The sequence below is a fragment of the Mobula hypostoma genome, chromosome 8 (genome assembly GCF_963921235.1).
Source record: "Mobula hypostoma chromosome 8, sMobHyp1.1, whole genome shotgun sequence".
NCBI lineage: Eukaryota > Metazoa > Chordata > Chondrichthyes > Myliobatiformes > Myliobatidae > Mobula > Mobula hypostoma.
The window spans coordinates 95,738,511-95,751,792 of NC_086104.1; the positions used below are offsets into that span (position 1 = coordinate 95,738,511).

At 42.0% G+C, this 13,282-nt stretch overlaps 1 protein-coding gene across 1 annotated transcript in view; it reads left to right on the plus strand.

Moving 5' to 3' along the window:
• Positions 1-523: 523 nt before the first annotated feature.
• Positions 524-13,282, plus strand: part of polr3f (polymerase (RNA) III (DNA directed) polypeptide F) — a 31,675-nt gene continuing 18,916 nt past the window's right edge. Inside the window, exons 1-3 of the mRNA XM_063056408.1 lie at positions 524-802; positions 3,227-3,344; positions 12,975-13,042. Coding sequence (XP_062912478.1) covers positions 747-802; positions 3,227-3,344; positions 12,975-13,042 — 242 coding nt within the window. The 5' untranslated portion in view covers positions 524-746. The remainder of the gene's footprint in view (positions 803-3,226; positions 3,345-12,974; positions 13,043-13,282) is intronic.

The following is a 13,282-nucleotide window of genomic DNA, read 5'->3' on the forward strand; positions in this document are numbered from 1 at the left end:
TTTTTTTACATCGTATGCTCTAACATCTGGAATAGTAAAATAAAATTCTGTACGGTTATTAAAGTGGTCTAGATGACACGCAAAAGAGATTTTCCTTGTAGTTCTAAAGCAATTGCATTAGCCACCGCAGTGAAGTCAGGTTATCCTCCAGTCCAAGGGGCTGCCTGGGAGACGGAGACGGAGAGGTTACTCGGACATTAGCCACTCCGTTTACTGGGAGCTCGGACCACCAGCAGCCCGACCCCCGGACTCGGGACCTCCGAGCACCAGCATCGCTGCGCCCGGGCTGCTCAGGTCCGACCCACAGCTGTCCTCGCAGAATGCCTGAGGATAGCAGGCGAATGAAACTCGCCGGGCGGCAGAAACCCTTTCCCTTTCCCTTTCCCTCCCCCTTTCTCACCGTTTGCGCTAGCTTAGCCGGGCGTCGCTATCCCGGCTGCTTGCGGCGAAGGGTAAAGGTGACTTGCAGGCGAGCGCTTGGTTTGTCCCTGGCGTCAGAAGGCTGAGCCGAGGAAGAGGAAAAGCCCCTTGGCCTCCGGGAGTCTACAGGACGGTGGGGGAGATGTGCCTGGACCCTGGCCGGGGAGGCAAATTGGTCCGTGAGCGGATGAACAGAGCAACCCCAGTGCCGGCTTCAGCCCGATCTCCAGAGCATCCCTAGAGGCGGCTTCCAGCCTCCAGGCGCGCCTCAGCAAGCCCCAAAGGCGACCCCCTCTCCCCCACTCCTGCGCCCAACCCGTAACACCATGGCAGACGTCAAAGTCAAGCAAGAAGTTCCAGATCCGGCGGCACTGGAAAACAGGTGAAAAAGTTTGCTTCTGTGTGAATAACTAACTCGGGGAGAAGCTGGCACCCATTAATGTAAAAACTTGTGGTGGCAGAAGTATATCGGCTTATATGCAATTCGAGTAAAGTATTGTCGTGAGTAATTGCATCTTGTGACATGTCACAGAACCCAGCAATGGTCTTCGACAGGCTTCTCTCACTAGTAGAACATAGAAACATAGAAAACCTACAGCACAATACAGGCCCTTCGGCCCGCAGAGTTGTGCCGAACATGTCCCTACCTTAGAAATTACTAGGCTTACCTATAACCCTCTATTTTACTAAGCTCCATGTACTTATCTAAATGTCTCTTAAAATTCCGTATCGTATCCGCCTCCACTACCGTTGCCGGCAGCCCATTCCACGCACTCTTCACTCTCTGAGTAAAAAATTTACTCCTGACATCTTCTCTGTACCTACTCCCCAGCACCTTAAACCTGTGTCCTCTTGTGGCAACCATTTCAGCCCTGGGAAAAAGCCTCTGACTATCCACACGATCAATGCCTCTCATCATCTTATACACCTCTATCAAGTCACCTCTCATCCTCCGTCGCTCCAAGAAGAAAAGGCCGAGTTCACTCAATCTATTCTCATAAGGCATGCTCTCTAATCCAGGCAATGTCCTTGTCAATCTCCTCTGCACCCTTTGAGTATTCTTAATAAGACGACTTGCATTTACATTTTGCACTTATGGTCTGTTTCTATGCGGGAATAGCAAAGGTTTGGCTAAAATGGTATTAATGTAGCATTTGATACCAAGTGCCCCTCTGACAGATAAGTCCCATTAACCCACCTTTGTCTCCTTCTCCCAGTGGCCACACATTTTAATTCCACATCCCATTCCCATTCTGATATGTCTATCCACAGCCTCCTCTACTGTAAAGATGAAGCCACACTCAGGGTGGAGGAACAACACCTTATATTCCGTCTGGGTAGCCTCCAACCTGATGGCATGAACATTGACTTCTCAAACTTCCGCTAATGCCCCACCTCCCCCCGTACCCCATCTGTTATTTATTTATATACACACAGTCTTTCTCTCACTCTCCTTTTTGTCCCTCTGACCCCTTGCCCATCCTCTGGGTTTTCCCCCCTCCCCTTTTTCCTTCTCCCTGGGCCTCCTGTCCCATGATCCTCTCATATCCCTTTTGTCAATCACCTGTCCAGCTCTTGGCTCCATCCCTCCCCCTCCTGTCTTCTCCTATCATTTTGGATCTCCCCCTCCCCCTCCCACTTTCAAATCTCTTGCTAGCTCTTCCTTCAGTTAGTCCTGACGAAGGGTCTCAGCCCGAAACGTCAACTGTACCTCTTCCTAGAGATGCTGCCTGGCCTGCTGTGTTCACCAGCAACTTTGATGTGTGTTGCTTGAATTTCCAGCATCTGCAGAATTCCTCGTGTTTTGTCTCCTTATAGTTGAGTAAAACTCCATTACAAAGTGTGTGACACTTTGATGCTGATCTCGTCGATTCTCTGGACTACTGCATATTATTGTTACTAGTAACTCAAAACGCACATAATCCAAAGCAATGCACTGCAAAATGCTGGAGGAAGTCGGCAGGTCAGGCACCATCTATGAACAGTTGACGTTTCAGGCTGAGTCCCTTTAGGATACATATAATTCACTTCTTTAGTCCTGACAAGTTTCCCGTGAGTTTCAAGGGAGTGCAGAATCCAGAGCCTGGTATGTCCAAGGGAACGGAGGGATCGGCACTTAGTGAGCCCGGTGCTGAACCATCACGATTCCTGATTATTGGGAATTGAAAGTCTGCTCTTTGGTTTGTAGATGTGTCCTGTTCAGAGTTGATCCAACATCGGTCCCGTTCGAATTTCCTGTACGTATTTGACGAATTATTACTGGCCCTCTAACTGGCATAGATTGTGGACAGATGGGATCTGTTTCCCAGGGTTGAAATGTATAATACCAGAGGGCATGCATTTAAGGTGAGAAGGGGCAAGTTCAAAGGAGATGTGAGGGGTAAGCTTTTTGTTTTACACAGGGTGGCGTGTAACTGGAATGTGCTGCCTGGGGTGGTGGTAGAGGCAGATACATTTGGGACTATTAAAGAGACGTTTAGATAGGCACATGAATGTGAGAAAAATGGAAGGATATGGACATTGTATAAGCAGGAGGGATTAGTTTAGTTGACCATTTGATTAATTTAATTGGTTCGGCACAATATTGTTGGCCAAAGAGCCTGTTCCTGTACTGTTCTATCTCTGTTTTCTTCCTATTTTTGCCATGTACTGTAAACTGACTACTTTCCATCATGTGAGTTTGTGATGGTTCAGTATTGACTGGTTTTGTTGCAATTTCCGAAGCACATCTAACGACGCCTTGACATTTGGATGAGAATGAATCCTCCTGTCTGATTAATTTTTTCTCTAATCTCTTCTCACACAGGATTTTAGAACTGTGCCAGCAGTTTCCACAAGGAATCACCGACCAGGTTATTCAGAATGACATGCCGCAGGTGGAGCCACAGAAGAGAGCAATGGTTATCAACAGGCTTCTCTCAATAGTAGGTCACTTAATGTTTGTAACAGAGCATCTTGTGTTTCTGTTTTGCATTTGCAACCTTGGGCCTCTCAGTTGTTAAGGTGATTTTGAACTGTAGTGTTGCAGCCAGCTGGTATTCAGCAAGGCATCGCAAACAGCAACAGTGTTGATAACTGTACAAACAGGTGCTGGTTAGGAATGAATGGAGCCATGGATTCCTCCTTTTCTTCTGTGTGATCTTCACACCCACTAGAGAGGGCAGGCGCGGCTGCATTTGTATTTCATCTGAAAGATGGTGCCCCTGCGTTGGCTTGGTATTGCACTAGGGAGTTAGCACTGATTATGGGTTTCATTTGCTGGAGAGAAGCTTGGAACTGCATACACATGGAAACTCTCTAGCTCGGCATCCTGGGGACCGGACTGATACTGGATCACTGAAAATCTGCAACCCTCCCCCCCCCCGCCCTGCAAGGAGCTGATACCCATTTCTACAATCCCACCACAACCACTCGTTTAATGTTTATAATTGTGTCCGGCTGTTTTTCTGCTGTTGTTACCTCCAGCGGAATATTGGGAAATCGGGAGGATGGACACTATTGTCCATGGTACAAGTATCACCCTTCTTCCTTGATTACTGGTAAATTTGTTTTTTTTTAATTTTATTTTTATTTGGATAAGGAATTCACAATTATCATGTACTTTTTTCACACATATAACCTTTTCCATTTTTTTATATGTATAAAACTACAATTATTTATACATTCTTAAGTACACATTGAGATGATATAAAAGGAAAATAAACATTTAAATAGATAATTATGTACTGTGGTAAATCTAACCTATTAGGCTAAGTAATGAAATTAGTTGTTAAGAAAAATGGTAATAATAGTTTCCATACAACCCTTCCGGACCATTTCCACTGGTCCAAAATGTTGCATACAAGCCTATATACCAACCATTGTAGGTGTTTATATCCCAATTTGTTCGTGCTTGTTCCTGCCCGCAGACATAATTATCCAATCCCTATGTACTTATTTATTTAATTTTTTCTTTTTTTTTTATCCCTTTCCCAAATCTTTCCCTTTACTTGTGTTAATTCTCTATTTTCCAAAAAAAAACAAACATTTAGACTAGGGGTGCTTACGTTAGCAATATTACTGTGTTGATGAGAAGGGCAATATAAATCATTAGGAGAGTCATCTAAAGTCTGCTCGCATTGGGGATATATATTCAATCCATTTATTCCAGATTTGATAAAATGTTTCTTTTTGAGTTCTCAGGGAGTAAGTCAACTTTTCCATTTTAAATATTTCCAAGATAATTTCGTACCAATCTTCTAATGTAGGTGGTATTGGATTTAGCCATTTTCTAGTGATTGATTTCTTACTTGCCGCTAAGAGGGCCTGCAGCAACTTTATATCTTCCTTCTGTTCAAGGAACAATACATGCCCCAAATAGAGCGTCTCAAAGTTCAGAGGTATCTGGGACCTAAGTACCTTAACTAATGTTCTATGAATACCTTCCCAAAATAGACTTAATTTAGGGCAATCCCAGAAAATATGAAAATGATTTGCCTCCTTGGAGCCACACCTTCTCCAACACATCACATTTGTATCTTTATATTTTTCCTGATATGGGGTCTTGAAGTATCTTATAATGTTTTTCCAACAATGTTCTCTCCAAGTCAAAGAATTAGTCGAGGACCATTGAAAGCTGCAGATTTTCCCCCAAGCCTCCCCTGAAAGTACCAACCCCGCTTCTTTCTCCCACTTCTCTTTAATATACAGTGTATTTACATTTTTAGCATGGGAGAGTGCATTATATCGGCGAGAAACTGATTTACTAGGTATTGAACTGCAAGCCGAATTCAGAATCTTGAAAAATTCTAATTCTACTGTTGATAGGTCTGTATATCTACAACTCTGGTTAACATAGTTTCGTATTTGAAGGTACCTAAAAAAGTCATTATGTTCTAGGCCATGTTTGTCCTGCAGGATTTGGAAACTTTGTAATACTCTTTTATCTATAAATGAGAGGTAGGTTGTAAGACCTTTCTTTATCCATAGCTCAAATCTTTTATCTCCTCTGTTGGGAAGGAATTCGGTATCATATGCACACCATCTAAAGAGTTTTAACATGTTATTAATTCCACATGAATTAACCACCTTCTGCCATACTTTTAATGTAAGATTTATCCAAGCATTATTAAATTTTTCCAACTGGGCCATCAATCCTTTGTCAGCTATTGAGGCCTGAAGAGGAAAACTGTCAACTAATCCAAATTCTATTTCCTTCCATCTAGCCTTATATTCCCTATTACACCAATATAACAGAGGGGTTATCTGTGAGGCATAAAAATAATTTCTCAGGCAAGGAAGAACCATACCTCCTCCTTCCTTCCCTAACTGTAAGGTGTTATATCTAATTCTAGGTTTCCTTCCTTGCCAAATGAAGCGGGAAATCCATTTGTCCCATTCCCTGAATTGATTATCATCCATCTCCACTGGTAAAGTACGGAAAAGATATAATAACCGAGGAAGAATATTCATTTTTATAGTATTTATCCTTGAGTTTAAACTTAAAAAGGGGATAAGATTCCATCTATGCATATCTGCTTTTATCTCTGAGATTAATGGCCCATAATTTACCTGTGACAGTGTTGAAAGATCCTTCGGCAGGGTTATTCCTAAATATTTTAATGATTTAGCTTCCCACTTAAGATCGTATGTATCCTGCAATTTTTTGGATGGTGTATAATTTAGGGACATAACCTGCGTTTTCTTTACATTTATTTTATAACCTGATATTTTTCCAACAGTGTGAACAATCCTATAAATGATTTTTCTGGTTCACTCAGATAGACCAAAACATCATCTGCGAATAACGCCACTTTCTGTTCAATCCCTGCCACCTTGATACCTTTTACAATTTCGCTCTGTCTTATTAGTTGGGCAAGTGGTTCAATATATAGCGCAAAAAGGAGAGGAGAAATTGGGCATCCCTGTCTAGTGCCTCTCTCTAAAATGAAGGAGTCAGAGAGGTCCCCATTTATCTTAATTCGGGCTGTAGGGCTGTCATATAGAGTCTGAATTACTTTAATAAACCTTTCTTGAAAGCCGAATCTTCCTAACACTCTGTATAGGAATGCCCAACTAACCGAATCAAAAGCTTTCTCAGCGTCCAATCCTACTACCATTGTCTCTGTCTCGTTCTTATTAACCTGTTCTAATACGTGCAGAGTTCTCCTTATGTTGTCCTGTGTTTGTCTTTGTTGAATAAATCCAGTCTGGTCTAAATGGATTAGGCCAGGTAAAAGCTTTTCTAATCTGCGCGCTAGTATAGATGTAAATAGCAACATACATCAAAGTTGCTGGTGAACGCAGCAGGCCAAGCAGCATCTATAGGAAGAGGCGCAGTCTCTTAAATAGTAAATAGTTTGTAATCTAAATTAAGAACACTAATTGGCCGATAATTGCCACATTCTAGTTTATCTTTACCCTCTTTAGGAATAACTGAAATAATCGCTTCTCTCCAGGAAGGTGGAGTTTCTCCTCTCTGCAAGATCCAATTAAAGGTGTTAAGTAGTAATGGGGCTAACTGTGTCTTCAGGGACTTGTACCACTCTGAGGTAAACCCATCAGAATCCGGGGACTTTCCAGCCTTTAACCTAGAGATGGCCACGTTCAGTTCTTTGACAGTTACTGGTTCTAATAAACTTTCATTTTGTAAATCTGTAAGTTTAGGTAGATCTAAAAAATTCAATACACTGTCTATATAGGGGTCATTGGGGGCCCGGGGTTGGGAGTACATCTCTCGATAATATGTTTCAAAACTCTCTTGAATTTTCCCTATTGTACTCTCCACAAGCTTTGTCTTTGGATTCTTTATTTTATGAATTGTATTGTCTGCTTGTTGTTTTCGTAATTTATATGCTAATAATCTAGCTGATTTACCTCCTACTTCATAATTCTTTTGTCTCAGGTAAAGAAAATTTCTTTGAGTTTCCAACGTATAAATATCATCAATTTCACTTTGCAATTTCCTAATTTCCTGTTTTCGATTTGAATTACTTTTGTTGCTATCTCCAACTTGAAGTTGTTTTAATTTTCCTTGAAGGTCTGCTAATTTTTGTGCATTGATTTTTTTCATGTGAGTAGTAATGGAAATAATTTTCCCTCTCAGTACAGCTTTCAATGTATCCCATAAAATCACTGGTGATGTTTCTCCCGTGTCATTAAGGTCTAGATATTCTTTGATTTCTCCCCTTAATCTCTCCATTACTTTCGGGTTATTGAGTATATGTGAGTTTAGCCTCCATAGTGTTTTCCTCATTTTCCTTTCCAGGATTAGAGACATAGAGACTGGGCTATGATCCGACAGATCAATTGTTGCAATATTACAGTTTTTTATCCTGAGTCTATCTGTATTAAAGATAAAGAAATAGTCTATCCTTGAATAAGCTGAATGAGGGAAAGAGTAATATGTATAATCTTTACTAGTAGGGTGTAATTCCCTCCAGACATCTATAATTCCCAACTCCTTCATCAATGAATTCACTTTCCGAGTCAGAGGTTTATTCTGAGTAACTATTCTTGAAGAATCTAATATAGGATTTAATCTAATATTAAAATCCCCTCCACAAATTACTACCCCTCGAGAACTGACCATTAGGTCAAAAATGTGTCTATAAAATGACCATTCACTACCTGGAGGAGCATAAACATTCAGCAATGTTATTTCTGTACCTTCTATTCTTCCTGTGATTTTTACAAACCGTCCTTCTTTGTCTCTAGTCTCTGAAATATGTTCATAATTAAGAGTACTTGATATTAAAGTAGCTACCCCTCTTTTGTGACTCAATTTATATGATGAATAAAATACATGCTTAAAGCCCATTCTTTTTAATTTTCCATGTTCAGATTGGCTCATATGTGTTTCCTGGAGGAAAGCTATTTGTGCCCTCTCTTTTTTCAATTTAGACATAATCTTATTTCTTTTAATTGGATTCAAAACCCCATTAACATTATAGGAAATTATTTTTACCAATTCAGTTTGCGTTTTATTCTAGTAGAAAAAAAGCACTCTCCTTTTCTAACCAAACAGTAAGCAATCCCTTCTCAACAGTAAACCAAGACATATAACCACACCCTAGACATTTCTGAACGTATAACATTTGAAAATTTTTCCCGACTTCCCACAGTGAGGCCTGAGCACCGACCCACCTCAGTTCAGAGGGATAACCTCTATCTTCACCCTGTGTTAGAGGGCCCTCAGCAGTTTGAATAATCATAGAGAATTTTCTCCTATTTATGTCTCGCCCATATTGCTATCATTCAAGTTATTCCGCCTAGTTTATTTTCAGTTACCAGTTTTCATTTTACTTTTAAGTCCGATTTACTCTTTTCAGTCATTTCTCTTAATTAATCTGTATTCTCTGTACATTCGCGTCTGAATATTTGCAGCTTTTCCTTGTAGTTTGACACTCTGGTTTGTGTGGAGCGTCCTCGCCCCACTAACTGCCACGACTTCTGCCGAATCCTCTCCAGTAGCGACTCCGGTTGGGTGATAACTTTAATAGGTAGTCCCCGGTCCGCCAGGTCCAACGTTGCCTCCTCCACTGTAGCGTAAGTTTTTGTCCCTTCGTCGTAAAAGACTCTCAGCCGAGCTGGATACAGGGTCTGGAATCTGATGTTGTTTTCCTTCAGGACTCTCCGTGTTTCGGTATATTCCTTCCGTCTGGCAAGAATCCCCAGTGCGTAGTCGTGGTCTAAACTGATTTTGCAGTTGTTCCACATGAAACCTTTCTTTTGCCATGCTCTTTTAAGCACCTCTTCCTTCGTTCTGTAACTGAGAAATCTGATCAGAATCGATCTGGGCTGGGCGCCTGCCGGAGGCTGTGGTGCCAACGCGCGGTGAGCCCTTTCTATCTGTAGGTCTTTTGCGGCCGGTATATCAAGGTTCTTTCTAAGCAGCTTCTCCACGAAGGGAATCATCAATCCGGGTTTACCTTCGGTTCCTTCGGGAACTCCGTAGATCCTCACATTTTCCCTTCTCGAGCGGCCTTCTTGATCTATTAGTTTCCACTGGAGCTGGTCTTGTAGCTTCAGCATTTCTGCTATCACTTCCTCGGCGTTTTGTAGCTTCTCTTCAATTCCAACAATCCTCGCTTCTGCTTCATCTATCCGCGAGTTAGTTTTTACTATTTCTCCTTTAATATCTTCCAGCTGTTTGCTGTTATCTTGTCGGAACTCGCGAATCTCTCCGAGAATCAAAGACAGAGTCACCGATTCCCCCTCATTATCTCCGTCCTGGCTTGCCGTGGGGGAGCTAGGCCCGTCGCCTTGCTGCATCTCTTTATGTTTATCAGCCTTCGAAGCGGACTTTTTATTCTTGTTCTTAGACATCATCCTTGCCCCTTTTATTAATATAGTTATGCAATATTAAGTATTTGTCTAAATTCGATTTTGGGGCAGTTTACCTTCTTTTTTGTCGAGAGACCTTTTCCTTACGCCGCCATTCCCTTGATGACCCAGATTACTGGTAAATTTGATGTTGCATGTGATAACAGCAATCATCAGTAAGACTGTTTCCTTTTGGGTAATAGGGTCTGACTCTGGCACTAACTTAGCTCTTCTGCTGAAATCCTCATCCATATCTTTTTAACCTTTTTTTTTAAGATTCCAATATTTTCCCTGCTAGCCTTCCCTCCCGTAGCCCAAAGTAATCCAAAACCCTCTCTGCAGATAGTGCCAATTCCTGTTCATCCACCACACTCTGCTTATTCTGCTGGTTTCCATTTGGGCATCTCAATGCCCCCAACTCTTCCCATCTCTAACGTCCCCCAGCCCTGCAAGTAGAGAACGACTTTCAATTCTGATCTCTTGAACATACCTGATTTTAGTAATTGCAACTTTAGCACTCTGTAAATCTCTGCATCTCCTCAAAGCTTTAGATGTGCATCCTAACATGCTCATGCTGATCACCGTGTGGTGTGGAAACCACACCAGGACAGGTGACAGGAGGACTCCACAACTGGTGGTTAAATGGCCCACTGGCACCAGCCTGCCCACCATCAAGGACATATATACAGAAAGGTTCCGGAAAAAGACCAGCAACATCATGAAGGATTCCTCCCATCTTGCTCGTGGACTGTCTGTCCTACTCCCATCGGGGAAGAGGCTACCGAACATCCACGCCAGGACCACTGGACTCAGAAACAGTCGCTCCCCCCAGTCGTCAGACTGATCAAACCTCCATCCCACCACCACAACGTACACATCACCGAGCGTCACGTCACCTGCATACAATCAGTCTCTGTATAGAGCAGTTACTTGTACACTGTTTTTATAGGATTGCCGTTGTAATTGTAATTATTGTGTTTGTTTTGTTTTTTAAGCTTACTGTGTTTTTATGCTTAAACTTGTATAATGAAGAATGACAATAAAACACTTGAATTTTAAATTAAATGCTTCTTCTATAATATTAAGTTCTAAGAAGCATTTTATTATTATTGTGTGTGTGTGTGTGTGTGTGTGTGTATATGTATGTGTATGTATATGTGTGTGTGTGTGTATATATATATATATATATACCCGTATGAAGTACATATATGAAGTTCTAAGAAGCATTTTATTACTATACAGGTTTCCCCGCCATCCGAAGGTAGAGCGTTCCTACGAAACGGTTCGTAAGCCGGAATGTCGTAAAGCGAAGAAGCAATTACCATTTATTTATACGGGAAAATTTTGTGAGCGTTCGCAAACCCAAAAATAACCTACCAAATCATGCCAGATAACACGTAAAATCTAAAATAACAGTAACATATAGTAAAAGCAGGAATGATATGATAAATACACAGCTTATATAAAGTAGAAACACTTTTCCACAATCATCGCCTGAACTGTTCTCCGTAGTGAAAATCTCACACAAGCGCCATCGGCAAAAACACACACAAGCGCTCTCCAGTAACCTTTAAGCTATGAAGCTGCCAAGTCATACCAAATAACAGGTAAAAATACACAGCCGATATAAAGTAGAAATAATGTGTGTACTGTGTAGTATCACTTACCGGAATTGGGAAAGCACGGAGCACACTGATGATGGTGTGTTAGACTGAATCATCAGAGTTTGGGTGGTGCAGTGGCCCCCACCCTCCAGGCCGCTGAGTGATACATTGCCGCGAAGCATGCAGTGGTCCAGCGGTAGCCGGGAGGCACACAGCACATCTTTAAGAAAAAAGCCGAAATAAACATGCTAATTAATTAGGTGCCGCCTGACACGTAATTGGCAGCCCAGATCAGTGATGATTGCTGATTGCGTCGCCTCTGATCTCAGCCGACAATTACGTGTCGGGTGCCACCTAATTAATTAGCATATTTATTTCAGCTTTTTTCTTAAAGATGTGCTGTGTGCCTCCCGGCTACTGCTGCATTCTCTGCGAATTGATATCTGTCCGCGGCCTGGGTGTTAGGGTGGTGGGACACTGGGGTGTCATCTCATCGTTGTCTGTTTCCATTAGAGCAGGCAGCTCATCTTCTATGACTGCCCGTCTCGATGTCGAAGATCGAGGTTCGTCGTCTGCTGTGGCTGATGTGGAAGGCTTGCTTGACTGCTGAGCCTCGCACATTTTTATATCATACGGTTCTTTGTAAGCACTCAAACCATCCTGCAAATATCCCCTAAACCGATGTACTCTTTCAAAATTAAAGTCGTACTTTATCATTACCTATTCAGTTTCGATTGTTATCCTTTCCTCTTCCAATTGCATCAGCTCTTCATCTATCAGCTCTTGGTCATGGGATGCCAAAACCTCTTCAACATCATCTTTGTCAACTTCCACAAGCCAAACTCACTTCGTCCTTACTTCATTCACCACGATTGGAGCGCTTAATTATGTCTAGTTTTACGCTAAGTGTAACACCCTTACGAGCTCTTTTAGGCTTTTCTGATACCATAGAACTCATCTTGCAAACGGCTGCTCACAGGCTCGTGTTTAAGCAATGCCGGGGAGAATGCCGTTTCGAATTTGGGGGAGAGCGGCTGCTCGGGGCGCGCGGCGCACTGCCTTTTTCATAACTGAAAACACCTTCTGTTAGCGAAAACGGTACTAATGTAGGACTTTCGTAACAGTGAGTTTCGTAAAGTGAACGTTCGAAAAGCGGGGGACACGTGTGTGTGTGTGTGTGTGTGTGTGTATATTGATGTATAAAGTTCTAAGAAGCATTTTATTACTAATATTTGTAAAATCTGTGCGGTCTTTGAGACAAATCTCTGGTAACACTCCAGGGAAGCAGCTCAGAATGTTCTATTGCACTTCGTAAATACATGCGTTGTTGAAAGTTTCTAGCCTTTGTAGTTAAGCACTGTGCTTCCAGATGCCGAATCCAATACTGGAGTGCAGTACATTTCAAATCAATTGTGTGATGGCTCTTCTTTGTTTTTGAAGCCTTAATCTGTCTGGTACGGTTAGGTGGGTTGAGGAATAGGGTATGCAGAAATACTTCGTCATTTAGTTTGAAGAGCACGATTTGCCAATAGCATGTGAGATCGGTAATGTTTGCTGAAAACTTTAGTTATATTGCTGTAGCTTTGAAATGTTGATCACTTTTTAAGTGGGGAGGCTGACAAAATAACTGTTGCTGAATCATTTCAGGGCCAGCTAGATCTGCTGAGGGGCACTGCTGGTCTCCTTTACCGCATCAAAGATTCCCAGTCTGCAAGGTGAGACCTTTCCCATTTAATCTCAGGGAACAGGAAAGCGCCAGCTTTGCGTCACTTGCATTTAGACTTTTCTATAGTGGAGCACATACATATACAGCAGGAAGCCATTCCAGCCTTTGGTCTTGCTCTACGGTTTTGACAGATTATGATTGATGCATCTCTTGACTCAATTATTTTGCCTTGTGAACAATGTTGGCAATGTTCTTTTTCATTTATTCTCTTTCCATGATCTGGGCATTG